A 26763-nucleotide genomic window follows, 5' to 3' on the forward strand; every position below is an offset into this window, starting at 1 on the left:
CCTTAGCCTGCTGATTTCTTTTTCTTTCTAAAGAAAGTGGGTGGAGAAATTAATTTAGACGTTTGTTTGCAATAAAAAGAATTCATTTTACTCTTGTTTTGGGATTCTCGCCATCAAGGTTCAAAATCCCTTTATATAACTCCCAAGAGGAGAAATTTATTAAGTGTGTGCTTTCTGGACAGCTTATTCTTTACTCTGCATAGAACATTTAGGTTTTAAAAACTTAAATGTATACTGACAATTGATACATAATTATGAAGTAAAGTTGAATTCTTCCCTTCCCCTCCCCCCCAGACAACTTTTAACATATTTAATGAGGGGAAAAGGTACTGGCTGGGAGAAGTTAACACTGAGTTTATCATCTTTACAGAATGCTAATGCTGTCCTCAACTGATTATTTTATATACATATATATGATACATGAAACTCTGGGAACAGATGCTTTTAGAAGCCATCATGCAAGCCAGTCATTGATGTCACTGCTACACAACACTGCTAACTTGACTGTAGCTATGTAATAACATTAGATCCCCTAATTGTAATTATATTGGGTTTGCACAGAACACTTTAATCTTCCCCTCACCAATGTGAAGTGAGGAATCAGGAGTCAAACTGTAGAACTAAAATTTGACTTCAGTCTAGTGTTTCCTTGGTGTTTTTAGGTTGCTTTGGTAAGTTTAGGTTTGCTATATTTCTGATTGCTTAGAATTTTGTTTTAGCCCTTTAAAATCAGATCTTAAATATGAATTCATACTTCTAAGGAATTTTCTTGCTATAAGCTGGAGTTTTAGGTGATGTGTAGATTCAGTTGAGACATTTTTGGAACAGGCAAATCCTTAGTTAACATAGATATTTAACAGTTGAAGATAGTGTCATGGATTTTTATCTCTTTTAGCAAGTAATGCTAAGAACCACTGGCCTGAGCTACTTTTCAGTATACATTATTAGGATTGCATAGGCTTACCTAGAGGAACAGTTTCAGGTTTTGATGCTAATCAGTGTTGTGTCCTAAAGTTGTCCTTTGTGCCTTTAAAAAGTCTTGGATATACCCTCTAGTTTAAAATTGCTTATTAAGGAATTCATTTTAAAATTGCAGTGGGAAAGTAATGGTCAAGTAACACTAGGTAGACTATCATGCCTGTTTAGCCCAGAGAATGTGGCAGGGGAGAGAATAGATAAAAATGGCACCCAGAAAAATGTTAAAATCTTTAGTCAAGACTAGAATTAATACAGTTCTCTACACTTGTATCTAAGAAATAACCTTATAAAGTATTTAAGAAATTCAGAGAAGGGAATGTACCAAATAGCAAGCAACAGGGAGAAAATTAGGTAAGTGAAGAAGTAAGATACGAACGAGAAACCTGATTGATTGCTCATGCTTCCCTTGCCTCCTCATGGCAAGCAAAAACCTGAACAACTGAAAAGGATGTAGTTCCGGACAAGTCCTGACTCCCCAGAGGAAGCTCTGAGATTGCGGTTGACGTGAGGGGTGCTTTCACTAAGAGGTTATATTTTAAAGTAGAATAACATGCTGAGTGAAAACTGGCTTTGGATTGGTCAGCTGCAGTAGTACAAAAACAGCATAGAATTTGAGAAAAGAAAACTAAAACTTAGACTGCTATGAGAGAAATGATGTAAATAAGATTATGTGGAAAGTTTTCCCTCATATACTCATACAGCCTTTGAAGGGCTCTGGCTCTGACCAGTTGATGGCCTTGAGCGAGATGAAATCATGAAATTGAGTCAAATCAATTTGACATTGAAATGACAAGAGGAAACTGTTAAATATATAAAAACAAGCTCATTTGCCTAGGAGATAGATACTGTCTTAAAAATAAAGACTGAACCTAGATGTTCTGAGCACTAGCAGCAAGGTATTTTAACAAGTTTAAAGGAATTCTCTTTGAAAAAGTTATAAAATTATTCTAGGAAACATAACCATAATAGTGTTTTAAGGGACTTTCACCTGGGGATTTTATATTCATGAACAGAGTGTATTCTGTATTTAAAATGTCTCATTTGTGGGAATTGAATGACATGTTTTTTGATAAATTTATTCACAATATAAATTGACTTTTTATTCTGGGACTATGTGAATAATGGGTTCCATTGCACAGATAAAAATATTTTAATAGCTTCTTAGGCAGTGGTGTAGACATCTTGGATATAAATAATTGTAGATCTTGTATATTTGATTTTTTAAAAACTAGAATAAACAGGCATAAACATATCTTAGAGTCCAAGTGGTAGTGTTTAGCATTGGATATAATAAATGGATGTTTTACAAAGTGTTTCCATAATTCTCTTCCTATACATAAATATAAAATGTCTTGTTTTCAAAAGTGGATGGAACTTGGCTGGGTGTGGTGGCTCACACCTGTAATCCTAGCACTTTGGGAGGCCAAGGCGGGAGGATCACTTGAGCTCAGGAGTTTGAGACCATACTGGGCAACGTAGTGAGACCTGGTCTCTTAAAAAAAAAAAAAAAAAGTGGATGGAACTTGTAGCAGAGAATTTTATCTACTTCTCAACCTGCTTCAGAATATTCATTTGAGATGTTCCCCTGGAAAGATGAACACAATACTGCATCTGAAGCCATTTCTTCCCACCTAACATTCTTAAAATGATTAGAGTCTAAACTTTGTCATTCATTCCTAATTCTGGAGCTCTGAGGCTGAGGTGTTCAGAGTTTGGTGAATAATTGGGTTTAAGTTTTAACATTTTAGTAACAGTTAATAAAAGCAAACATATATATGTTAAGGCCTGACAATAGGTTGCAATACCTATGCATTGGGACTCATACCCAGCATAAATGGTGAGGGACTGAACATTAGTGCTTTGAGCAAGAGTTGGTTAACTACCTGAGATCTCTAAAACAGTAATTTGAATTACTAATATATAAACCACAAGTCTCTTCGAATTAATTGCCTAAATTTACCCTAAAATTTAGTTAACGCTGCAGTGCCTTTATTAAAGCTTTTTTTTTTTGGCGGGTGGGGGGCGGGCACAGCTACTCCATAACTTTAAATTTTAAAGCATGAAGGTGATCTAGCTAGTATTAGTGCTTGAGTTGGTAGTTACATAGGCTGCTCTTGAATCGTCCTGTTTTCTTTGCCTAGTATTAGCACTACAGGTACGTATTTGTAAAATAAGCATTAAAAGTACTTTGTCCAGCTAACTCATGTTGGAGTGACCTTTGTCTTATTAACCTTTGTTACTAAACTTGTTAATTAGAATAAGCCCTTGAGAATTTGGAAGTGAGCTATACTACTAATGTAGTATATATCTCTTGAGTGTGTTGGAGTAGATGAAAAACCAGGGGTCCCCAAGAGTCTGTATTTTTGAAATTGAACAGAAACAATTCATCTTAATACTTAGTTTTCATTATGTTTAGCTTAATATGTGTGCTAGTTTATTTGGCATCACACTTATGTCAATCTCAAGTCATGCAGAAATAGCACAGTCTCAGAAAAGAGGTTAGGTGGCAAATAGATGATATGCTTACATTATTGAGCAGGACTATGCTTTCACATCCTAACCAATTGACTAAAAATATAAATGATTAAAGTAATTTTCATTAGTTGCCCCAGGAGTCTTTAATAATAGTTTTAAGGGATAGTAGATTGGACATAGGTAGATGGGTTATGTTCATAATGTTAACCTAGAATTAGAAAATATAACATCTATGTAGTAGAATCTGTTGATGGTAAGCCTAGTGTTGGTAGGCAAACATGTTGATGATGGGCCAGGACATAGTAATCACTACTTGGTTAGGCAAGTAATTAGGACAGGGATTGTAATCATGTTGTCAATTTGTAGCTACTTAATTATTGATTAGGATACTTTATTTTTCATGCCAGGATTCAGCATGGGTCTTGAGCAGGGGCTTTGCTTTTAAAGCTGAATCCTGGGCATAAGAAGCTATATACTGTAGTTGAAAGTGTGAAGTAAATGTCAGTGTAGGCTAGTCTCTAGAGAAATGTCTTCTATAAAGATTCAGCGTTTTTTTTGCACCGTTATGATCACCATACTGTGCCAATGACATAGTTACTCATGAGCATGTCCAGTCTGTCTACATTAATGAAAGATAATGCAGAGATCACAGGCTGGAGAGTTACATCTGACAGAGAAGTGCTGCACTACTGGGGCATATTCTTTCCTGCTATTCTTTTAACAGTTCCATTCTGAACCTTACAGGAAGTAAAATGAGTTATGTCTGGTAAAATATACGTTGCAAACACTTAAAAGCATTGCCACAAATTGGTGTCAGCCAAGACATTTAAAAAAATTTTAAAACACCAAGAACAGATGGTGGCTAGTATAGACACCAGTTTATAAGTGTGACATTAATGCTATAAAAGTTAAAGCATATATAGAGATACCGAAAGGGTTATTAGGGCTTATTTAAATGTCAACTAACAAAGGAATTTTTTGAGGCAGCTTTGTATCCTGTATCAGTTGTTGGTAGTTAAAGATTGGGAGAGTCATGGTCAAGTACAAGAAAAAAAGATTCCAACATAACTTTTTTTTTTTTTCTTGAAAAGTAAAGCAAACAAATGTGCTGATTTACATTTCATCTCCTTTTCCTTAGTCTGTCCATGTGAATGTGCTGTGTGGAAGAGTTAAAGGGCCCAACTAAATGTTCCAGTGATTCTAATAGGTATTCCAAATTAATTGCTGCTTGTACATTTAATAGTTATGTTAGGCTTCCAGAATCACTTTAAATAGGACTCTTCTTAAAAGATGGGGGAAGAGAGCAATTGGTAACCAGATGGACAGAGTCTCTATAACAGAAAAAAAAGGGTGTTTTCTCTTGCATATCTGAGGTGAAGTGTGTATTCTGTGTGCTCTTAGCAATTGGCAGTCCTCTTGCTTAGGTTTACAGGTGTATGTGAAAATAGACCTGAGTCTTTTCAAAGTTAGATCATTTTTCTGATTTCATCTTTAACTTTTGGCAATACATTTGTTTTGATATCCACCCTACTTGGTAGAGTGTAAGTACTTCCTTACAACGTTCTAATGTAAAACAGTGCATAGGAGACCTTTCTGTCCTTGGTTGCCCAAAATATCTTTTTCATTTCTACTAAATTCAGAAATACATATTTTTACCAGCTTATGAAAATTTGGAAAATAGCTTGACATCCTTTTGGATAATGAAGTGATTAGTTCATATATTGAAGTATATAAAATCAACTAGGAAGTAAATTCAAGACTGAAGGAATGGGAGGGCTTGTGTGAGCTTTGGTTGTATCATCAGTCCAGAATATGTAATTTTCATTTCCCTGAAAAAGACTTCAGAGGAAATTTATTTTCCCCACTATATGCTCCAGAATGTCTTTAGGTGAAATGAGAGGGCTTGGGCTCTTCTGATTCCAGACGTAGCTATCAGAGTTTGCTTAATGAAATATGGGTCTACTCACAAATAAAGCAATTTAATGGTTTCGGAAGAGTAGGCAACTTGTGGTTTCATTACCATTTCTGTTCATTTGAGAAAAATCATAAAACTACAGAGAAGGAAACATTCATTTCAAAAATAAGCTTTGAATTTAGATGGTAAGGCATATATGTTTTTTTTCACATGACTTCAGGGTAGAAGTCAAATGAAGAAACATTTCTATGGAAACTTACCCTTTAAGACGCCAGTATATGCAAAGAATGATTGATACCCGAGGGTGTGTCATGTAATAGGTGACTGATAACATACAGGATTTAGTTCTTAGAAGAATTAAGAACAGATATCACCCATTACATTGACCTGCGTTTTAAAGTGAACAATAGAAACCTCTCTCAGAATTAGTATTTGCCTATTAATGTAATCAGTGTAGCCTTTTCAACATAAAAATGTCCTTATTCTAGAACATGGAAGCGTACAGCAAATGCAATGGTTGAAAGCACTGAAAAATATTTGTACAACATCTGTAGTGCTCACATTATGAACTTTAAATGTAATACTTTGAAAACCATCTTCATAATTTTTTTGTTCTAACAGCTTCCTTTTTAAGAAAACATTTAAAAACATTTTAAAATGGAACTTAATGTGCAAAATAAGTTGTGTAAAATACCAGTATTTGGGTGGTAGAGGATATTGGTATATTATATTGACCTGGGTTGATGACTACTGGACTATTTTAAGATACCTACTTCCAAAACTTATTTTATTCTAGAGGACCACTAAAAATCAGAATTACAGCAATCATTTTAATTTTTCTACTTTCCTTGTTAAGGTCTTCTGCTTACCCAAAGAATAGTGTATATATCTTAACATGACTTTTAAAGGGGTATCTTGATCCCCATCACAGATTTTTATCTATGAATAGAAGGATTGAAACCCTATTTGATCCCTAGCTCTTTGCTGAAAAGTGCATAAACAGGAATCCTGAATTTATTATATAGACCTCCTCGCATTATATAATCGAAGCAAAGGGAAACCAGCGATGGAGTAGAGGTACGTAGACTAAAGAGATGCTTGCAAATGATGGTACCTAGGGATAGTCACATTTTCTTGTTGCCAAACTCAGTCAATATAATCACAAGTCCAGAGAAGAGCTAGTTAATTTTCAATTCCCCGAGGTCCTTTTACTGAGATGGAAAAGCACAAACAATCAAGGAAAACCAAAGAGGGAGGGGTGAGGGAAGGGGAAAGTGCATGAAGCACTTAAAGATTTTTTTAAAGTAGGTGTGATAGATAAGCCACAAGAAGTTTTTAAGACTACTAATAACCATAATTCTATTTTAATCAGCTATTTAGCTGGTACCTACTGCTATATCACCTAGTGTGACATTTCGGAATTAATGGAACAATGAAGGAAGCTGTACACTGGAGGTTCCAGGTGGTCATGGAAGGTAGGTTACTCTTACAGTTTGAAATTGTAAAGTGTGAAAGTCTGGATGAGAGGGGAAGGGGAACCTGGACTATTTTTAATTTTTTTTGAGATGGAGTCTGGCTCTGTCGCCGAGGCTGAAGTGTAGTGACGTGATCTTGGCTCACTGCAACCTCCACCTCTCGGGTTCAAGCAATTCTCCTGCTTCAGCCTCCTGAGTAGCTGGGATTACAGTTGCACACCACCATGCCAGGCTAATTTTTGTATTTTTTTTTTTAGTACAGACGGGGTTTCACCATGGTTGGCCAGGCTGGTCTCGAACTTCTAACCATGTGATCTGCCTGCCTTGGCCTCCCAAAGTGCTGGGATTATAGGCATGAGCCACCACGCCCGGCCAGGAACCTGGACTATTTCTTTTTTTCTAGCATTTATTGACTATCTTGTGCCAGATACTTGGATGAGAATGTAAAGATAAAAATGGCCAAGGTTTTTGCCAATGAGAAACTTAGGCTGTATGTGATTGTACCAGATACTGGTGACCAAGAAAAGCACCAACTATTATAAGACACAAAATAGAACTTAAATGAAAAGGTGATTGTAATTCCCAGAAGCAAAGGAATGGAAAGTTACAGAGAGAAGGTAAAAAAGGCATTCCAAGTGAAATGAAAAAGTTTGAGTGGCAGCATGGATACGGTATTCATAGTGCACTGGGCGCGGTGGCTCACGCCTGTAATCCCAGCACTTTGGGAGGCCGAGGCAGGTGGGTCGCCTGAGGTCAGGAGTCGAGACCAGCCTGGCCAACAGGGTGAAACCCTGTCTCTACTAAAAATACAAAAATTAGCCAGACGTGGTGGCACGCACCTGCAATCCCAGCTACTTGGGGGGGGCGCTGAGGCAGGAGAATCGCTTAAACCTGGGAGGTGGAGGTTGCAGTGAGCCAAGATCACGCCATTGTACTCCAGCCTGGGCGACGAGAGTGAAACTCCATCTCGAGAAAAAAAAAAAAGGTCATAGTGCATTGAAGGTTTGGCAAAAAACTAAATACAGTTTGGACGTGAAGTTGGATGGTACGGTAGACATTGATAGGAGAGACTGGAAGTGTCTACCGGTCTCCTTACTGAGGGTGGGTGTTACAGACTTTGGTAATTTATTAATACACTTGTAAAATCTTAATAGCACAAGAATAAAAATTATTAGTGATCATGTAAATACATGACGCATTTAAAAAATAATCCAACCAAATATGTTACAACTTTGTTTTTATCCAGGTTTCCAGTTTATGCAAACTTCTGTGAAAATGAGCTTTGTTATTGGTGAAGACATTGGAAATTTTACCAGCCAAGAGAGAGTTTCTCTCTTATTCAGGGTAAGATGTAATTGCAGTGTGCTAGCCCTGGAAGGGACCTGTTTTACATGTTATGTCCAGTTCCGCATCCTTGGATTCAACCAACTGTGGGTTGAAAATACTGGAGGTAAAAAGACAAAAAATAACAATGAAACAACAAAAATACACAGTAGAATAATTATATTTACATAGCATTTATTTTGTATTAGGCATTATAAGTAATCTAGAGATGATTTAAAGTATATGGGAGAATGTATGTAGATGATACGGAAATATGAGGGCATTTTATTTAAAGGGACTTGGGCCTGTGGATACCAAGGAATAACTAAGGTAAAACTGAGCATAAGTGGCCTGTCCACAGTTTGTTAAATATCAGATTATTGATTAGTGATCATCAATATTTTCCCGCATTCACGCAGTGCTGCCTCTGAAAACATGGTTGAACAGCCTATGGAATTTTTTTTTTTTTGAGATGGAGTCTCACTCTGTCACCTAGGCTAGGGTGCAATGGCGCCATCTTGGCTCACTGCAACCTCCGCCTACCCCACCTCAGGTTCAAGTGACTCCCCCGCCTCAGCCTCCTGAGTACCTGGGACTGCAGGCGCGCACCACCACGCCCGGCTAATTTCTGTATTTTTAGACGAGACAGGGTTTCACCCTGTTGGCCAGGCTGGTCTCAAACTCCTAACCTCAGGTGATCCAACTGCCTCGGCCTCCCAAAGTGCTGGGATTACAGGTGTGAGCCACTGTGCCCGGCAGAATTTTTTAACTATTTGGTTACGATTCATTTGGATAATGTAGACTGCCTGCAGCTTTGATTTGTGCCACTAAGAGTGGGCAAACTGTCTTCCTTTTTGTGAATCAGTAAAAATTTTCCTTCACCATGTGTTTGACAGTGTCATTGACTTCTTGAGTTAAGGCATTTGGTAAACCACACGGCCTCCGCGTCCTTCCTAGCGACAGCCACAAGAAAAGGTGGGCATGGCAGGGAAAATGCTCTTGTGAATTGAACTGGAGGCAAGCTCCACTTTTCTTTAGAAAAAGATGTAGATCAAAATAACTAATATTTTCTTCCTTGCTCGATTTCTGTGCCTTCCATGGTACATCAAAATAATAGGACCAGTAATGGCCACAATCCTGTTGACTGCTGGTATCTTCCCCCCAATATTTCTTTAAGCATTTCTTAAGCATCTAGCTTGTGTTTTGTTATATTTAATAGATTTTCTTAAAGTATTGTACGAATTAAAACCAGAAATAACTTCATTTTCCTAGAAAGGGATAATTTCTCCCGGAGAATAAATCCTAAGGATTTAGTTAGATGCTGTGGGTATTCTTGTATTTTAAATAATATTTTAATGGGAGCAGCTGATTGACTTTCAAATGGATTGTTTACATTAATAGTAATTCTGCAGTTATTTTTCTGTTGCATCAGTCTGCCAGACAAGTTCCATGTGTATATTTAAATTCATAACTAATTATACTTAAAAATTTAAACCCTGCATACTTCCCCAAAAATGTTTAGGGCAGTTAAAAACAACTCTTTTGGAAGATGACTCACATTTTAAGAAATGAGAGAACACTGTCAAATGATGAATGCATTTAAAAAATAATTTGCAAAGTGATAAAATCCCTTAGTTTTAAATCTTATAATGACATTAGCTGTTACAAGAAATCAGTAAGTATTTGCTGCTTTTTAATGGGATAGTAATAAGGTTGAGGTTTTTGTTAAGGTTACTTATCATTAAACTCTATACTTATTACTGCAAGGAAACTCTTTCCAAGTACGTTAAACACTAGGTTTTATAATTCTTTGCCACACTGCCAATAAATTCTGTTCGCATTTTAAGGATGACAAGTCCACTATATGTAACACGTAAGAATGCTATCCTCGCAGTAGACACAGGGCCAGAATAAACTGGCAAGTTTTCATTCCATACAAGTGTGGGAAAAAAATGACTACAACTTAAACTTTATTTACTTGATTGAGAGTTTATTGCACATGAAATGTTTTATGTGGTTGATCTTAACTTCATTTACATTGACTTCTGTGCTCAAGATTGTTCAATTGCTGCTGCTGCCGTTGTGTTTTCTTTCAGGATCGAGGTGGGTACCTTCATATAGTATCTTCTTTTTAATTTCTTCTCTGGCAATTCTTTCCTGGATTCTTTGCTTTGCATAATTATACCTACAATGAAACCTTGGAAGAAAAGAATATGAATAAATTGTTAATATAAAGTCCTACAGAAATTAATTTATGAAATTTCTCTATAAATCACACAAAACTTAAATACAGATGCCTACCCTGAGACTGAAAAATATGTTCTAATTTATAGTGCTATTTTTTGGGCAGTTTTGGTGTCAGAATACCTATCAACACATTCTTTTTTTATTAGGAAAAAAAAGGATGTCTACGTAACAATTTGTAAAGTGATAAAATCCATTAAAGTCTTCTGATAGCATTGGTTATTATAAGAAACTAGTAAGTATTTGCTCTCGTTTTTAACGGGATAATGCTATGTCTACATAAAATGATTTCTATCACCTTAAATAGCTCACTGTAGAAATTCATGTATAAATGGAACCATATAGTACATACATATCATACTCTTAGGTCTGACAAATATTTGAGGTTCATCCATATTTTATATTCACTCATCAGTAGTTGTAAACACATTCTTAAAGTAGCATTTTCAGATACGAATAAGCAGGGATGAAATAAGTGTTAGGGTAAGGGAAATGGTTGAGGCTTTCCTAAGTGAAGTGTAAAAACCACAGCTTTCTTTTTAATGGGATGTCTAATATGCATTTATCTGTTCAAGCATTTTGAGACAGATTTCCATGAAAATGTCCTGAAAAATCAAGATTCTTCATTGAGGGTGAGGATCTCCCAATGCGAGACTGCTCTGAAAAGAGCATGTGCTTTTTGAATTAGATAACCTACTATAATCATGGATGTTCTTGAATACTTAGCAAACATACCAGCATCCCAAAGTCACCAAGATAAACCCTCCTACTCCAACATCACATGATCTTCTAATTCTACCTGTCAAAAATAAGCATAACAATCAATTAGAATATAATTACATGTTATATACATTACTCCATCTAGAAAAAAATAGTTCATTACGTAGAGAAATGCTTTTTTAGTACATAGAGAAATAAAAAACACAGATACTCACTAGTGAACAAAAAATGTCCAAAGCCAGCCACAACAGATCCTAATGAACCATACAATATTGAATGCCGGGCGCAGGGAGTATTTTCAACATCTAAAAATCCTAGGAGCTTAAGGGACTAGAATGAAAAAAAAAGAACCTAGATTGAATAAGAAAGTATTTCATTTTGGGGTGCTTTGGCAAAAATGACAATACACCATTTCTTTTGTTGTAGTTGAGGGTTTAAACTAGAGTATGTGCTACGTGACAACCTAAATCAGCTTGCGTTGTCTTTGTCCAGCTTTGGTATGCAGTCTAAATCTTTAAATCCGAAAACCTTAAAAATTGGACCAGAAAACCCTTAAGCAGTAGGGTAACTTTTAGCTGTATCTTCATTTGCTAATCAACTGACTTGGAAATAAGAGAATACATTTTATGAGCTCTTTAAATGAGTTTATTTGGGAATATGCCTATCACTGGAATTGAAAGCAGCATAGTTTGCTTCAGTAACTCCAATAATTTGGGAAGCAGAAATGGAAAAAGTAATTTGAGTCATGTTTGCTTATGTAGTGCCGTTTAAAATTCCCCTAGTAATTACCTTTCATATTTTATTAACTAGGTTAACATCAACTGTGGTTGTAAGAGTAAATGTTTCACCTTAAGATAAACATGGGCAATATATTAAACTCTAGTCTCTTTTCTTGCCTGTGAAGTGAGGCTGCACTTGATTATATTTGATTCTTTGTTCGTAATACATGGTAACGACAGCTAGGTGTGGTGAAAAACGCGGGGATCCAAAGAGCTGGATTTTTATCTCAGATCTGCCGCTAACTTTTGTATCCTATAGGCTACTTTTATTTCTATGGTCTCAATCTATAACATGAATGGGTTGGGTTAAATGACTGAAGTTCCTTCAAGTGCTAAAATTCTTTTTCTACAGTCTTCATTGGATTTATGTATTTCTTATTCCTAATATGTTTAACTGGGATGTCTGTTCACTCTAGGGCGGCAAGACAGACATTTAAAAGTAACAGTCACACTGTTGAACTGGCATTTCTGTTAACACAAAAGTTTAGAAAACTCACGGTAACTGTTACTTGATTAAGTGCATATAAAATTTTCAGTAAGGCTGCTTTTAAAAGGAACCACTGTCCATTTAAAGGTTTCATAGTTATCTTCAATGGGTTAGTATTGTTTGGGGCAGGACATTAAACTAGAAGGGATTCTATAGGATGAGGTGATACCTAGAAGGTAATATATTGTAAGGCAAAAGAGATCAGAAGAAATGGGGCAAGGACAGTAAAAGGCAAATCAGATTAAAGGTTGAAACATGAAGATATTCTCAATTGTATTTCTGCCTATGTTTGCTTCTTTGGCTCAAGCATCTGTTGGAAGAGACAAAATGTGACTTGGTTCATAATAAAGCAAAAATTATTTACTCTCGGATCATTCTATTCCATTTTTTCCCTCTCCCTGTCTGGCCCCCTGTTCCCACCCGCATGCCTAACATAGGATTGCTTCAAAGCTTTGCAGTACAGTTCTTCACATTACCAAGAAGTTGGGGGATTTCATTTAGCAAGACGCTTTTTCCTATCAGCTTGAAAGCCCAGGGGACATATGATCATGTGGGTAGTTTTATGCAGGTGGGGAATGCTGGACTTAGTGCTCCAGTCCAGGACTACCTCTAAACTAGCTTATTTCCCCAAGGATGGGATGCTGGGGTTAGAGGGTTAGTACCAGTTTTATCTAGTCTTAGGTGCAAAGATGCAAGTGTGAGACCAGCTTGTACCACAGGATAGAATTAAGTATTTTCTAGTCCCACTCTCAGATTCTGATTTAGATTCATTGGAATCTATGTTTAGAAAACTCTAGGTGATTTTTTCTGATGACCATCAGATTGGGGAAACACTGCTTTAGGAAATTTTATTTAATAAAAGTAAATTTGCAAACAATAGGAAAATAGCTCAGCTGGCTTTAAAGGCAAATATCTAAATAGAAGCTACACATCTTATTCAAAATAGTGCCTTCTGACACAAACCCAATCCCCAATAAAACTCTCTGGTCTAAAATAATAGTGGTTGATCTCATAATTAAGAGCTGCTGGTGGGGGAGGTAGGTATTAGTGCCAGGCTCTCTACATGTTTTGTAATTCTCTAGCCTCTCTGTGAGATTACCTCTGAAACAGGCTCAGGGACTTAAGAGGCTAATAATAAGTGTTGGCAGGAGTGGAGGTAGAAGTCAGTTTCACCGCAAAGCCTATGACATTTCCATTGTGCCAAACCACATCATTAGTAACCAAGGCTGGAGGGTTTGGTGGGGAGCTTTCCAGTTGTCACATATCTAAGGAGTAATACGATTCAGTACATAAATCCCTGCAATTTCTATCAAAACAGGAAGAATACGCAATGACTTAAGCCTGTATACCTTTACAGTTAAGTACACTGAACAGTAAAATGCTCAGAAGTGGAGATGAAAGGATCCCGGACATAACTCCCTTTGAAGTATTCTATTTATATACGGAAATATTCTGTTCATAATATACATGCCTTTAACATTTCTCTTCTATTCCTTAAGTAGCCTGCATACTTAAGATTTAACTCTTTGCCACTAACAAACGGGAACCCTTAAAAATAAATTAAGGAAATGTCAGACATTTTTTAAGCTTAGATTTAGAAAAGCAGCTTTACAAGCTCACCCTGATCAATCTAAGGAAAGCTCAAGAGATTTCCAAGCCAGAATGTCAATAATGTATAGAAATAGATCTGGTCAAATTAGAGACAGCTGATCTTCCACCACTGAATCTGCTTCAGTTGCCCGTATTTGTCTTTCCTCTGGTTGCAAAGGATGAATTGGCCCTATTCCTATCTAATGCTAGTCTTCCCACTTGGGCACTTGATTCCCCTCTCGCATACTCAAGGGCTTGGCTTCTATAGCTACCCCTTTCATTTGCATCGTTAGTTTTTTCACTTGCAATAATTTACTATCAACCCTCTTGGCCAGGCGCAGTGGCTCACCCCTGTCATCCCAGCACTTTGGGAGGCCAAAGTGGGTGGATCACCTGAGGTCAGAAGTTCGAGACCAGCCTGGCCAACATGGCAAAACCCTGTCTCTACTAAAAGGACAAAAATTAGCCAGGCATGGTGGCACATGCCTGTAATCCCAGCTACTCGGGAGGCTGAGGCAGAATCGCTTGAGCCCAGGAGGCGGAGGTTGCAGTGAGCCGAGATGGCACCACCACACTCCAGCCTGGGCAACAGAGCAAGAAGACTCCATCTCAAAAAAACCCAAAAATCCTCTGTACACCCCTCTCCTCTCATCAGCCGCCTAAAGCACCATCCTTTTGGGGCAAAACTTCTTGAGTGTAGGTGTGCTTTTCTACTTAAAACCTCCCGTTCTCCCTTTAACTCACTTGAGTGAGGCATCTATCCACTGAACTTCACTTGACACCAGTCAAGACCTCTAAAAGACATCCACTGCAGTCTATCTTAATCTGCATCTCAGCATATATGGCACAAATTATCATTTGTTCTTGAAACTTTTTTACTTGGCTTCAAATACGTCTCCTGGTTTTCTATTTCATTGACATCTTTGTTGCTGTTCCCTCCTCTACAGACCTGATTCTGAAGTGCCACTCTTAACTCCTTTGGAATCTAGTCTCTTCCTAGGTATCTCAAGGCTTTCAATTAAATGCCATTATATGATGACTCCAGATTTCTAAATCAAACCCTAATCTCTCCCAAGCTTCAGCCTCATTCATCTGCTTAATGAATGACACTTTTATGTATAAAAAGCACCTTGAACCTCGTATTTGCAAAATATATTTTCACCTCCAAACCTTCCTCTTAATGGCGCACTACTCAACCAATTTTCAGACCCAAAAACTAAGAGTCATCCTTGATTCCTTCATCAAATCCACGTCAAATATATTAGCAAGTCTGGAAGGATCCACATTCTAAATACATCTTGAGCCAGACCACTGCCCACCAACTTCATTGCTAATACACGTTGAGCACCCCAAATCTGAAACTGATATGACATCAAAAGAAAATGTTTGGTTTTTTTTGAATTGGGAAGCTCAACCTGTCCTATCAAATTACCATCTATCAACAGTACCTTTCAGATCTTGATTCTACTCATAAAAATGTGTATCAGATGACTATAAGTCCTCTGTAGCCTCCGATTATGCTCAGAATCCTTACCACTGCTCCAAAGGCCCTACATGATCCCGTCCTCTTTCATATCCCACTCTTGTCCACTTAGTCCAGACACAGTGGCCTTGCCATTCTAACAAGCCGAGAGGGTTACTACAGAACGAACACATGCTGCCTTTCTCCTGGATCTTTGCATGACTGGCTCAGTAGAAGTCTTGCTTATAGATTCCCCCAGTAGAATGTCAGCTCCTTAAAGGGATTTTTCTTGTCTTGATCAGTCTAGTACCTAGTTTAGTGTCTAATACTCAGTAGGTACTCTGTAAATATTTTTTGAATGGGTGAATTAAGAATTTACCTGAATGTGAATTTACCTGTATGTACCAAATTTCACATTTTAAAGTTTCTTAAAGGACAAGAATGTGGCAGAGGGCAGTTTTTAGGGGCTAGTTCTATCAAGGTATGCCAGCTTGGTAACTCCCATTTTAAGTTTGAGAATTCTTATAATAAAATAATCCTCCCTGGGTTGTGCTGGAATGATCACTGACAAATTCTTTTTAAAAAATAACCACAGGCTTCCTTTCTGACAGCACCTTGGGCTGTTAATTCGTCATAGCTTCTATTTAATTAGCTTTTTGATGGGCTCTCATGGGTACTACTGTTTCATGAGCAATTTTTGTTTTTTTGGCCTCCCACCTCTGACCGTGCTCAGTTTGAGGCTTATAACTATCTTTATTTCAACAACTACAATATTGTTTTGCTACTTACTGATGGGCCAATTAAATAGGTCAATGTTGATCCTCTTTTAAGTTTTTTTTTTTTTAAATTTCCAATGGATTAAACCACCTTTATGACCTTTAAAAACAGCAGTTATCTCCTACCAAAAGTCCCATTCAGGATTCCAGTGTTTATCACAAAACTGAATCTAGGATTTACTGTGTGTATGCAAGGATCTTTTTTTTTTTTAAACACTAAGCTTATTCCAGATGGGCAGTGTATGGGACAGTAAAAACAGATAAGGCACCAGTAGTACGTAAATTGACAACCTGTTGGATATTAAGTATGAAAACAATTTATACAATATTTGTTAATATTAACCATATGATCTGATGTCACGGCCAAATTTAGATGGAAGCCCACCAGAGAAGCAAGCAAGAGCAAGAAGTGAGCAAAATTTCCAAGCTGAGAGAATATCTTAAAAGTATATATTAGGAGCCATTTAGCACACAGTGGGTCTTCTATAAATATTTGCTCATGATTAGCCAATGTTACGATCTCCCTAGTTTATATTAAAACTTTTTTCCTCTTGCATTATCCTTTTCTGAATACCTGTTCTGCCCTGAGGATATAAATTGGGTTCCCTGCTCTTAATAAGGAGCCCAGGAAAAGAGGAAGACAAGATCATTTATTACCTTCCAATATGATAAATGTAACGACGTACAAGATGCCTGGGAAGATGGGGAAGTACGTAAGTCAGCTTTGGTGAAACACAGGAGCCCTTCCAGGGAGAGCGCTTGGTTTAGCTTTACTATACCAAGAATTTGGGTTTTATCCTTAAAGAGATGGGATGGGCTGCTACGACTGGATGTTAGGCAGAGGGATGAAAACTGTCCAGTTTACAGGCTGGAAAGGGCCAGCGGACAGTAGTGGAAGGTGGATTCAGGAGCGTATGGATACAGGGACACCAGCTAGGGAGGCTACCGGTGATGTGGCGGAAATCTTAACCCTTCATCTCATCGTAGTACAATCAAGTCATCCCTCAGCAATTACTCCTATGTTAAATGTGATGAATACAACGTGTTAAAAACAAGGCACCTGTCCTCAACGGAGCTTTAATCTCTACTATTAGCCTTTACTAGCAAATTACAGTGCAGTGCCCTTAGCAGCAAAATTTACTCGCCAAAGATTCAGTATTGTTAGCTTACTTCATAATGACCTGTAGTAAGTCATTAGTACTACTGGCCCCCTCTTCCCCCTAGTTTTGGTCAATTTTGTCCCGGCAACTTAGATTAAAATGTTGGGGGCTTGGGATAAGGACTAAGAACAGTTAAAATAGTTTGAAGCCCATGGGTAGCAGAGAAGCCAGTGACACGTGCTCCGGGCCTAGGAGCTCCGCGGAAACCGTCCTTACCCACCGCCCGCCCGCGGCGCGCGCCTCGCCGACCCCCAAGTTACCTTCCTCTCCTTGGGTTCACCGGGCTCCGGCGCGGCGGCCATGAGGACGACTCCGCGACTCCACCCGCCCTGCACCTCCGGGGTCGCGGAAGCAGAAGCCCGGCCGGCCGCGCCCCTCCCCGTCCCGCCCCGCCCCCACGTGCCACCGCCTCCCGCCCTGTCCCGACGCGCCGGCCGCCATTTTAGGGAACGTTCCTAACGCTCCGCAGTGGCCGCGCTGTCATGTCCTTTGTTCCATCGAACGGGTCACACTTTCTTCCCAGCTCGGCACACAGCCTGCAGGGGCTGGAGAGCGGAAGGAGAAGGGTTCGGGAAACAAACCGGCTCCTGGATTCCTGGCGAGGCGGGGGCGTAACCGAGCCAGACGGCCCCGCTTCCCGCGCCAGCCCCCTGCTCCGCCCCAACCGCCATTTCTAACCGTCTCCGGCGCGCGTGCTCACATGCACGAGCCCCGGGCGCGCGCCGAGGGGCGGGGCCGCGGCGGTGGGAGCGGGCGCGGCGCCGCTGCTTTGTCCTGCGGGGTGAGCCTCACCGCGGGGGTCGGCCCGGCCGCAGCCCACAGCGCGCCTCAGCCCACGGAGCCGGAAGGCGCTCCGCGCTGGCTCGGCGGCCCTCGTCCCCTAAGTGTCCTTTGTCCTTCCGGCCACGGGACGAGCCCTTGGTGCCGGGGCAGCCCCACTCTGCACCAGCAGCCATTTAGTCCCCCGCGCCTGCCTTGCGCAAACGGGGCTCCCACGCCCACCCCACTTCCTCCCTTTTATAGTTTCCTTACTAAGTGGCTTTAACATAGCACCGCGCAGTTCGCCTAAAGGAGACTGGGGACAAAATGGAGGGAGCAGCTCGCTAATGAACATGCGTCAGGACGTTGGTGTCCGCGGGGAGGGCGCGCGTGTGGCGAAGTCTTCCGGCGTCCCCGAAGAAAAATGCCTCTGCAACGTGCATTTTTGATGTGAAGTCGTGTTCCACGTTTCACTCCTCCCTAAGACTGCGACATAACGTGAAACAAAATACTGCATATTGGCGAGCTCAATGGAGAACGCGTGCATGCAGGGTCGAGCCCATTTTTCTGCCATCAAAATAATACAATGCAATTTTTTCTAGTATTTATAATTTTTCCCCTTTAACCTTACGCCTCCTTTATGTACTTTTACATTTCACTTTTAGGTTATATGTAACCTAAGGGCACTTCTTAGGAGACTGGACTTATAGAATATGTCATTGTGCAAAGTCATGCTGCTTCGAATTACGCTGCTCGCTGGCACACAGCAAGCGCTCAGTGTTAACGATGTCGAATTCATATGAAGTACTGTTCACTGGGCGTTTTCTTACTCCGTAACGACCTACCTTGCATGCCCATTGAATACCTTTCTACAATCCCAGTAAAATACACAGTGTAGGATGTGTATTTATGTGTCACAGTCACTGTTTTTTTGAGTTTTTTTTTGCGAGGGGGGGTTGTTTTTTGTTTTTGTTTTTGAAATTGTAGTTAGAAACTACATACTGTGCCGGGCGCGGAGGCTCACGCCTGTAATCCCAGCACTTTGGGTGGCTGAGGCGGGCGGATCACGACGTCAGGAGTTTGGGACCAGCCTGGTCAACATGGGGAAACCTCGTCTCTAGTAAAAATACAAAAATTAGCCTGGCGTGGTGGGGGGCGCCTGTAATCCCAGCTACTCGGCAGCCTGAGGCAGGAGAATAGCTTGAAAACGAAAGGCGGAGGTTGCAGGGAGCCGAGATCGTGCCACTGTACACCAGCCTGGGAGAAAGAGCGAAACTCCGTCTGGGCGGGGGGAGAAACTACATACTGCTCTACTGTTTGCTAGGGAAAAGAAAAAAAGTCACCCTACCGGTGATATCCTGCCAATTCTGGATTCTCCGCTGAAATTCTAATGCTAACTGTGCTTTGAACTCCAGATCTGAAAGGCGGTATTGAAGGTAGTAATATTCCATGAAGTACTGGGGAATTCTTTTGAAGTCATCGTTGATTATGTTGTAAAAGGAAAACTGGAAAAGTACCAGGTAAAACACCACCGAGTCATCCTATTTTATTTTTATTGTGACTTTGAAAATTTGCTAGAGTAGACATTGTTGGGGTCTATTTCATTTGTCTTTGAAAAGTATTTTCATAAGGATGATTTAATTTTTTTTTTTTTTTTTTTTTTTTTGAGACAGAGCCTCACTTTGTCGCTCAGGCTGGAGTGCAGTGGCGCAATCTCAGCTCACTGCAACCTCTGCTTCCCGGGTTCAAGTGATTCTCCTGCCTCAGCTTCCTGAGTAGCTGGGATTACAGGCGCCTGCCACCACACCCGGCTAATTTTTGTATTTTTAGTAGAGAAAGGGTTTCACTATGTTGGCCAGGCTGGCCTCAAACTCCTGACCTCAGGTGATACGCCTGCCTCGGGTTTCCAAAGTGCTGGGATTACAGGCGTGAGCCACTGCGCCTGGCCTATTTTAAAATTTTTATTTTCACAAAATTGCATAATATTTCCATTTTTAATTGTTTAACAGTTATAGAATGGAAAGTAAAAATCTCAGTTCTTTCTCTCCTTTTGAAGGTAAATATAACTAACAGTTTGATGTCTCTCTTTCTAAACTCTTCTTTTTCCTTCTTAAAAACAATTATTTGTAGAGACGGGAGGTGGGGGATGGTGTCTCACTATGTTGCCCAGGCTGGTCTCAAATTCCTGGACTAAAGTGATCCTCCTGTGTCACCCTCCCAAAGTGCTGGGATTACAGACATGAGCTATGGCACCCGGCTTTTTCTTAATTAAATATTATTACATGAGGCCGGGCACGGTGGCTCATGCCTGTAATCCTAGCACTTTGGGAGGCCAAGGCGGGTGGATCAGCTGAGGTCAGGAGTTCAAGACCAGCCTGGCCAGCATGGCGAAACCCTGTCTCTACTAAAACTACAAAAATTAGCTGGGCGTGGTGGCACACACCTGTAATCCCAGCTACTTGGGAGGCTGAGGCAGGAGAATCGCTTGAACCCAAGAGGTGGAGGTTGTGGTGAGCCGAGATCGTGCCATTGCACTCCAGCCTGGGCAACAAGAGCGAAACTTCGTCTCAAAAACAACAAAAATTATCCCATGAATACCTGTATTTTGTCTTAATTAAAACAACACTGGAATATATGGGGTAGATAATGAAAGGCTCTATGTCACACTTGCCTCCACGCCTATGTATTCATGTATCTGTATGTGATACATGCTAAAATGACACTGTACCACATCATTTGCATTCAGTAATTTACTTTTTGCCATATATCTGGGAATTTGTTTGATGTATGTACTACAGATTTGCTCATTCATTTTAATGACTGCTTAGTAATCCTTTCTTTTCTTTCTGATTGACGTTTCTTTTTTTTTTGAGACAGCGTCTTGCTCTGTCGCCCAGGCTGGAGTGCAATGGTGTGATCTCGGCTCACTGCAACCTCCGCCTCCCAGGTTCAAGCGATTCTCCTGCCTCAGCCTCCTGAGTAGCTGGGACTACAGGCGCCCGCCACAACGCCCAGCTAATTTTTATATTTTTAATGGAGACCGGGTTTCACCATGTTGGCCAGGATGGTCTCAATCTCTTGACCTCGTGATCCGCCCACCTCGGCCTCCCAAACTGCTGGGATTACAGGCGTGAGCCACCGGGCCTGCCCTCTGATTGACATTTCTGAGAGTTTCCATTTTTTACTAATCCCCAAAAATGCTTCAATCAGCATCTTTATGCATGCATATATATCTGTGCACATGTTCAAGTATTTCTGTAGGGTAAATATCTGGAAGTGGAATAACTGATTTAAAGGGGTATACACAATTTAAAATGTAATACATACTGCTAATTTGTCCTCCAAAAATACTATCAAACTACATTCCCCATCAACTGTATGGGAGAGTTACCTGTTTCCTCACCTTTTCAACACTGCATATGTTCACATTTTTTAATTTGGGGGAGGGTGGGCGTGATGGCTCAGGCCTGTAATCCCCTTACAATTTGAGAGGCCAAAGCAAGAGGATCTCTTCAGGCTAGGAGTTCAAGACCAGCCTGGGCAACAAAGCGAGACTCCTCCCAACACCCATCTCTGTCAAAAAAAAAAAAAAAAAAAACAAAATTAGCTGGGCTCAGTGGCATGTGCCTGTAATCCCAGCTTTTGGGGGGTTTTGGGGGTAGCTGAGGCAGGAGGAAGCGTCGCTTGAGTCCAGGAGCTTGAGGATGCAGTGAGCTATGATTGTGCCACTGCATTCCAGCTTGGGCGACAGAGCAAGACCCTGTCTCTAAGCTGAATCCGATGGGGGGAAAATGGTATCTTATTGCTTTAAACCTGATTGCTGCTGTGGTTGAGCATTGTTCCAAATGTTTACTGACCATTCTTTCTCTAAGAATTAACTTTGTATAGCTTTTGTGTGTTTAAAAATTTGGGGACAGCACTTTGGGAAGCCAAGGTGGGCAGATCACATGAGGTCAGGAGTTTGAGACCAGCCTGGCCAACATGGCGAAACCCCGTCTCTACTAAAAATACAAAAATTAGCCAGGTATGGTAGTGTGCACCTGCAGTCCCAGCTACTTGGGAGGCTGAGGCAGGAGAATTGCTTGAACCCAGGACGCGGAGGTTGCAGTAAGTCGAGATTGTGCCATTACACTCCAGCCTGGGTGACAGAGTGAGGCTCTGTCTCAAAATAAAGAAATAAATAAAATTGCTTGTGTATGCGATTTTCTTGTTAAAGTAGCTCTTTACAAGTATAGTTTTTAGTCCTTATATATGTAACGAATATTTTCTGCATGTTCACTTATTTGTTGTATTTGTTTATGGGGTCTTTTATTTCTCAAACGTTTTAACTCTTTTTTTCTTGCAGAGTCAAATCTGTCAATATTTCCTTTTATGGTGCTTGATCTTGTGTCTTGTCTAAGTAGGCATTCTTGACTCATAATGAAAACATACTTTCATGATTTTGCAAATAATCCTATACTCCCTTTCTCATTCATAATTTTGAATATTTTTTCTTCTAAAAAGACCAACTTTTGGTTTTACTATTTTTTATTTCATTTTCTATTTTACATTTTAAAAAATTTACCTGATATATTCTATTGTCTTTTTTTAGCTTTTTGAATTGACTACTTCATTCACTTTTTCTCCGTCTTTTTTGGTTTCTAATGAATGTCGTTATGACTATAAAATTCCCTCTGAGAATCATTTTATCGTTCGTTGTATCAGATTATCATAGAGGTAATGTTCCTGTTAATCTTTCCTAAATTTTGTATAATTTCAGCTTTTATTTCACAAGTGAATATGATTGGATATGCTTTTGTTGTTCATTTCTATTTTTTGTCTTATTTTGTCTTATACTGTGGCCTGTTTATTTCTACTTTTGGGGGTTTATTGATTGTATGTGGGGGGTGTGTGTGTGGTCTTACCTAAGAGATATCATTTCTGGCCTGGCATGGTGGCTCATGCCTGTAATCCTAGCACTTTGGGAGGCTGAGGCAGGTGGATCACTTGAGGTCAGGAGTTCGAAACCAGCCTGGCCAACATGGAGAAACCCTGTCTGTACTAAAAATACAAAAAAATTAGCCGGGCATGGTGGCACATGCCTGTAGTCCCAGCTACTCGGGAGGCTGAGGCAGGAGACTTGCTTGAACCCGTGAGGTGGAGGTTGCAGTGAGCCAAGATCGCACCACTACACTCCAGCCTGGGCAACAGCGTGAGACTCCGTATCAAAAAAATGTATATATATCATTTTGTTCCTGTTACATGGGGATTTGGAAAGAATGTGCATTCTCTATAATAGCATTAAACCAAGCTTATTAATTGTAATATGTTGTACATTATCGTTATATATAAGTATGTAAAATATAATAGCATTCAGTCAAGCTTATTATCATTCAGCCATCTTTGTATTGTAATGGTTTTTCATTGCAAGCAACAGACTCTGACTCAAGTTATCACGAACAAGAAAAAAAGGTCTTCCCTCTGTTGGGAAGATGTGGAGAAACTTACCGAATTGAAGAGAAAGCTGAAGAACCAGGTCTGGAAAGGGACAGCATTCAGGACAGGTCTGGCAAGAACAAAATGAGTGGCTCTTCAGGATTCCCTGCTAGGAATCATGGCCGTGGCCTCTCCGGTCTGACGCCTTGTATTGTGCTTTGTGTGTTTATCATGTTGTCTTGTGAGACTGACTCCCTGTGTGTCTGGCGGTCGATACAAGTTATGATTCCAGGCCGGGCGCCGTGGCTTACGCCAGTAATCCCAGCCCTTTGGGAGGCCGAGGTGGGCGGATCGCCTGAGGTCAGGAGTTCAAGACCAGCTTGGCCAGCATGGTAAAACCCTGTCTCTACTAAAAATACAAAAATTAGCTGGGCATGGTGGCGCATTTGTAATCACAGCTGCTCGAGAGGCCGAGACAGGAGAATCGCTTGAACTTGGGAGGTGGAGGTGGCAGTGAGCAGAGATCACGCCACTGCACTCCAGCCTGGGCGAAAGAGTGAGATTCTGTCTCGAAAAAAAAAGTTATGATTCTAGAAGCCTGGAGTGAGGTGGTCATTTAGCTTAGTGGCGGAGCAGAACCTCTTATTTATTTTTATTTATTTTAAGGCAGAGTTTCACTCTTGCTGCCCAGGCTGGAGTGCAGCGGCGCAATCTCGGCTCGTGATCTTGGCTCACTGCAACCTCCGCCTCCCAGGTTCAAGGGAGTCTCCTGCCGCAGCCTCCCAAGTAGCTGGGATTGCAGGCATGTGCCACCACGCCTGGCTAATTTTTGTATTTTTAGTCGAATGGAGTTTCACCACGTTAGTCAAGCTGGTGTCGAACTCCTGACCTCAGGTAATCCACAGGGCCCGGCCTCCCAAAGTGCTGGGATTGCAGGCATGAGCCATCGCGCCCAGTAAAAACTCTTCTCTTAAAGGGGTGCCTTCCCTCCGGTGGCTGTAAGTCCCCTGGGACCCCGCCCAGAGTTTCCGCTTTCCCTCCTGTGGGAGGAAGTGCAGTGTCAGGAATCACATCCTAGAGGTGTGGTTATCTGCAGGCTACAGGATGGGCTGAAGGGAAATAGGGACATCACTTAAGGGGTTTGGGATGGGGGCTTTGCTGGCAAAACTTACTTTTTGAGGTTCTCTCTTTGGCTTGTGTGGGGTTGTTTTTAATATGTTGAAATTAGAAATCAATGTGATTCCAAGTGTCTTGTACTCAGAAAATTTTAACTGTCTTGGTTTGCTGCTGCTGCATTCTCCTGGCTTTCCAGCAGTTATCAGCTTATTTATATATATAAATTTATATAAATAATAAATATATACATATATAGGTTTATATATAATAAATAACAAATATACACATTTACATATATTTTTTCTTTTTTTCTTTTTGAGACAGGTCTTGCTCTGTTGCCCAGGCTGGAGTGCAGTGGTGGGATCTCGGCTCACTGCAAACTTTGCCTCCCGGGCTCGGGTGATCCTTCCACCTCAGCCTTCTGAGTAGCTGGGACTACAGGTGCACACCACCATGCCCAGCCTAGAGAAGGGTTTGTCATGTTGCCCAGACTGGTCTCGAACTGCTGAGCTCAAGTGATCCACATGCCTCGCCCTCCTAAAGTGCTAGGGTTATAGGCGTCAGCCACTGTGCCAGGCCTTTTATATTCTTTTTGTCATTTCAATAGGTTTTGGAGGAAAGAGTGATAAAAGTTTGTGTTCAGTCTTCTATAACCAGAAGTCTGCCTCAGTAGTATTTGTGTATGTGAGTACTCACATAAGTGTGTGCATATGTGTAAGTCTAATAGTACTACAGGGCTCGTAAAGAAAACCAGCTGGCCGGGCGTGGTGGCTCACGCCTGTAACTCCAGCACTTTGGGAGGCCAAGGAGGGTGGATTACTTGAGGCCAGGAGTGCGAGACCAGCTTGGCCAACATGGTGAAACCCCGTGTCTACTAAAAATACAAAAATTAGCCAGGCGTGGTGGCATATGCCTGTAGTCCCAGCTACTCGGGAGGCTGAGGCAGGAGAATCACTTGAACCTGGGAGGCGGAGGTTGCAGTGAGCCAAGATTGCGCCACTGCACTCCAGCCTGGATGACAGAGCGAGACTCCGTCTCAAAAACAAAAACAAAAAGCCAGCTCTTTTCTATCTGCGTGCTTCTCTCTATGCTGGAGTTCTGCACCCTGCAGGTAACAACTTTGGTCTCTTTTGGCCCTTTCTTCTGCCAGTTTACCTTCATATTTCTAAATAAAATGTTCATTCTGCTATTTCTTGATTTTTTTCATTTGAGGCGTTATCTGTTGATAATGAATATTTAGCTCCATTTTCTGCCCCCTTCTCTACCCTCATCCTCTCAGTGTGGTTACATCACATTTTAAAAAAGTTAAAACGGCCGGGCGCAGTGGCTCACGCCTGTAATCCCAGCACTTTGGGAGGCCGAGGTGGGCGGATCACGAGGTCAGGAGTTTGAGACTGGCCTGGCCAACATGGCGAAACCCCGTCTCTACTGAAAATACAAAAATTAGCCAGTCGTGGTGGCAGGCACCTGTAATCCCAGCTACTTGGGAGGCTGAGGCAGGAGAATCGCTTGAACCCGGGAGGCAGAGGTTGCAGTGAGCCAAGATTACGCCACTGCACCCCAGCCTGCGCAACAAGAGCAAGACTCCATCTCAAAAATAAATAAATAGATAAAGTAAATTTTAAAAAAAAGTTAAACCAGCATTCGGTGTGTGTATTGTTGTGATGGTGTAAATATTGCTCATAGCTGAGCCATGCACAGTACTATGATTTCATTTCTTATAAAACTTTTTATTGTTGCTGGAGTTAATAACTGTTTTGTTTATTTGCTGAATTTTATTGAAGCCAACTCTTACTGGCCCTTGGGAGCCGATTGTGGACATCCCTTGCCAACTCTGCGCGCAAACGTTGGTAGTTTGAAATCAGCTGCAGCGGAAGTATTTATGCCACAGAGATCAAACAATGCTACAAATCAAGGCCTCTTGTTTTTTGGGCTTTTTGTTGTTATTTTTCAGAGAGGTGGTTTACCAATACACCACTGAACATACCTATCCATTTTTCACTGGAAATTCTCCTACAGAGTTATAAAACTCTCCACAATATGGCCAAATGTATCACATGATCCACCTGTCAGTACTTTTTTTCTTGGA

At 40.6% G+C, this 26763-nt stretch overlaps 1 protein-coding gene across 2 annotated transcripts; it reads right to left on the bottom strand.

Moving 5' to 3' along the window:
• Positions 1 to 10135: 10135 nt before the first annotated feature.
• LOC100442587 (cytochrome c oxidase assembly protein COX20, mitochondrial) lies at positions 10136 to 18081 on the bottom strand. 2 transcript variants are annotated; one of them, XM_054550025.1, is made up of 4 exons: positions 17966 to 18081; positions 11346 to 11460; positions 11146 to 11209; positions 10136 to 10363 (listed from the first exon to the last, which is right to left on the bottom strand). In XM_054550025.1, the coding sequence occupies exons 1-4, from the start codon at positions 18053 to 18055 to the stop codon at positions 10228 to 10230; spliced, it is 405 nt and encodes a 134-aa protein (XP_054406000.1). In that variant the 5' UTR covers positions 18056 to 18081; the 3' UTR covers positions 10136 to 10227. The 2 variants fall into 2 exon arrangements, with proteins under 2 accessions (XP_054406000.1, XP_002809276.1); XM_002809230.5 differs by having other exon boundaries at positions 17645 to 18077.
• Positions 18082 to 26763: the final 8682 nt, after the last annotated feature.

The sequence above is a fragment of the Pongo abelii genome, chromosome 1, assembly GCF_028885655.2.
Source record: "Pongo abelii isolate AG06213 chromosome 1, NHGRI_mPonAbe1-v2.0_pri, whole genome shotgun sequence".
NCBI classification, from domain to species: Eukaryota; Metazoa; Chordata; class Mammalia; order Primates; family Hominidae; genus Pongo; species Pongo abelii.

Bases quoted from the DNA above. Each gene is read 5' to 3' on its own strand.
- LOC100442587 (XM_054550025.1), bottom strand. From the start codon at position 18,055: ATGGCGGTTGGGGCGGAGCAGGGGGCTGGCGCGGGAAGCGGGGCCGTC. The intron at 11,461-17,965 runs GTTTGTTTCCCG...TTTTCATTCTAG, and splicing joins CGCCAGGAATCCAGGAGCCG to TCCCTTAAGCTCCTAGGATT. The intron at 10,364-11,145 runs GTATGTTTGCTA...TTTTCTTCCAAG, and splicing joins TTGGTGACTTTGGGATGCTG to GTTTCATTGTAGGTATAATT.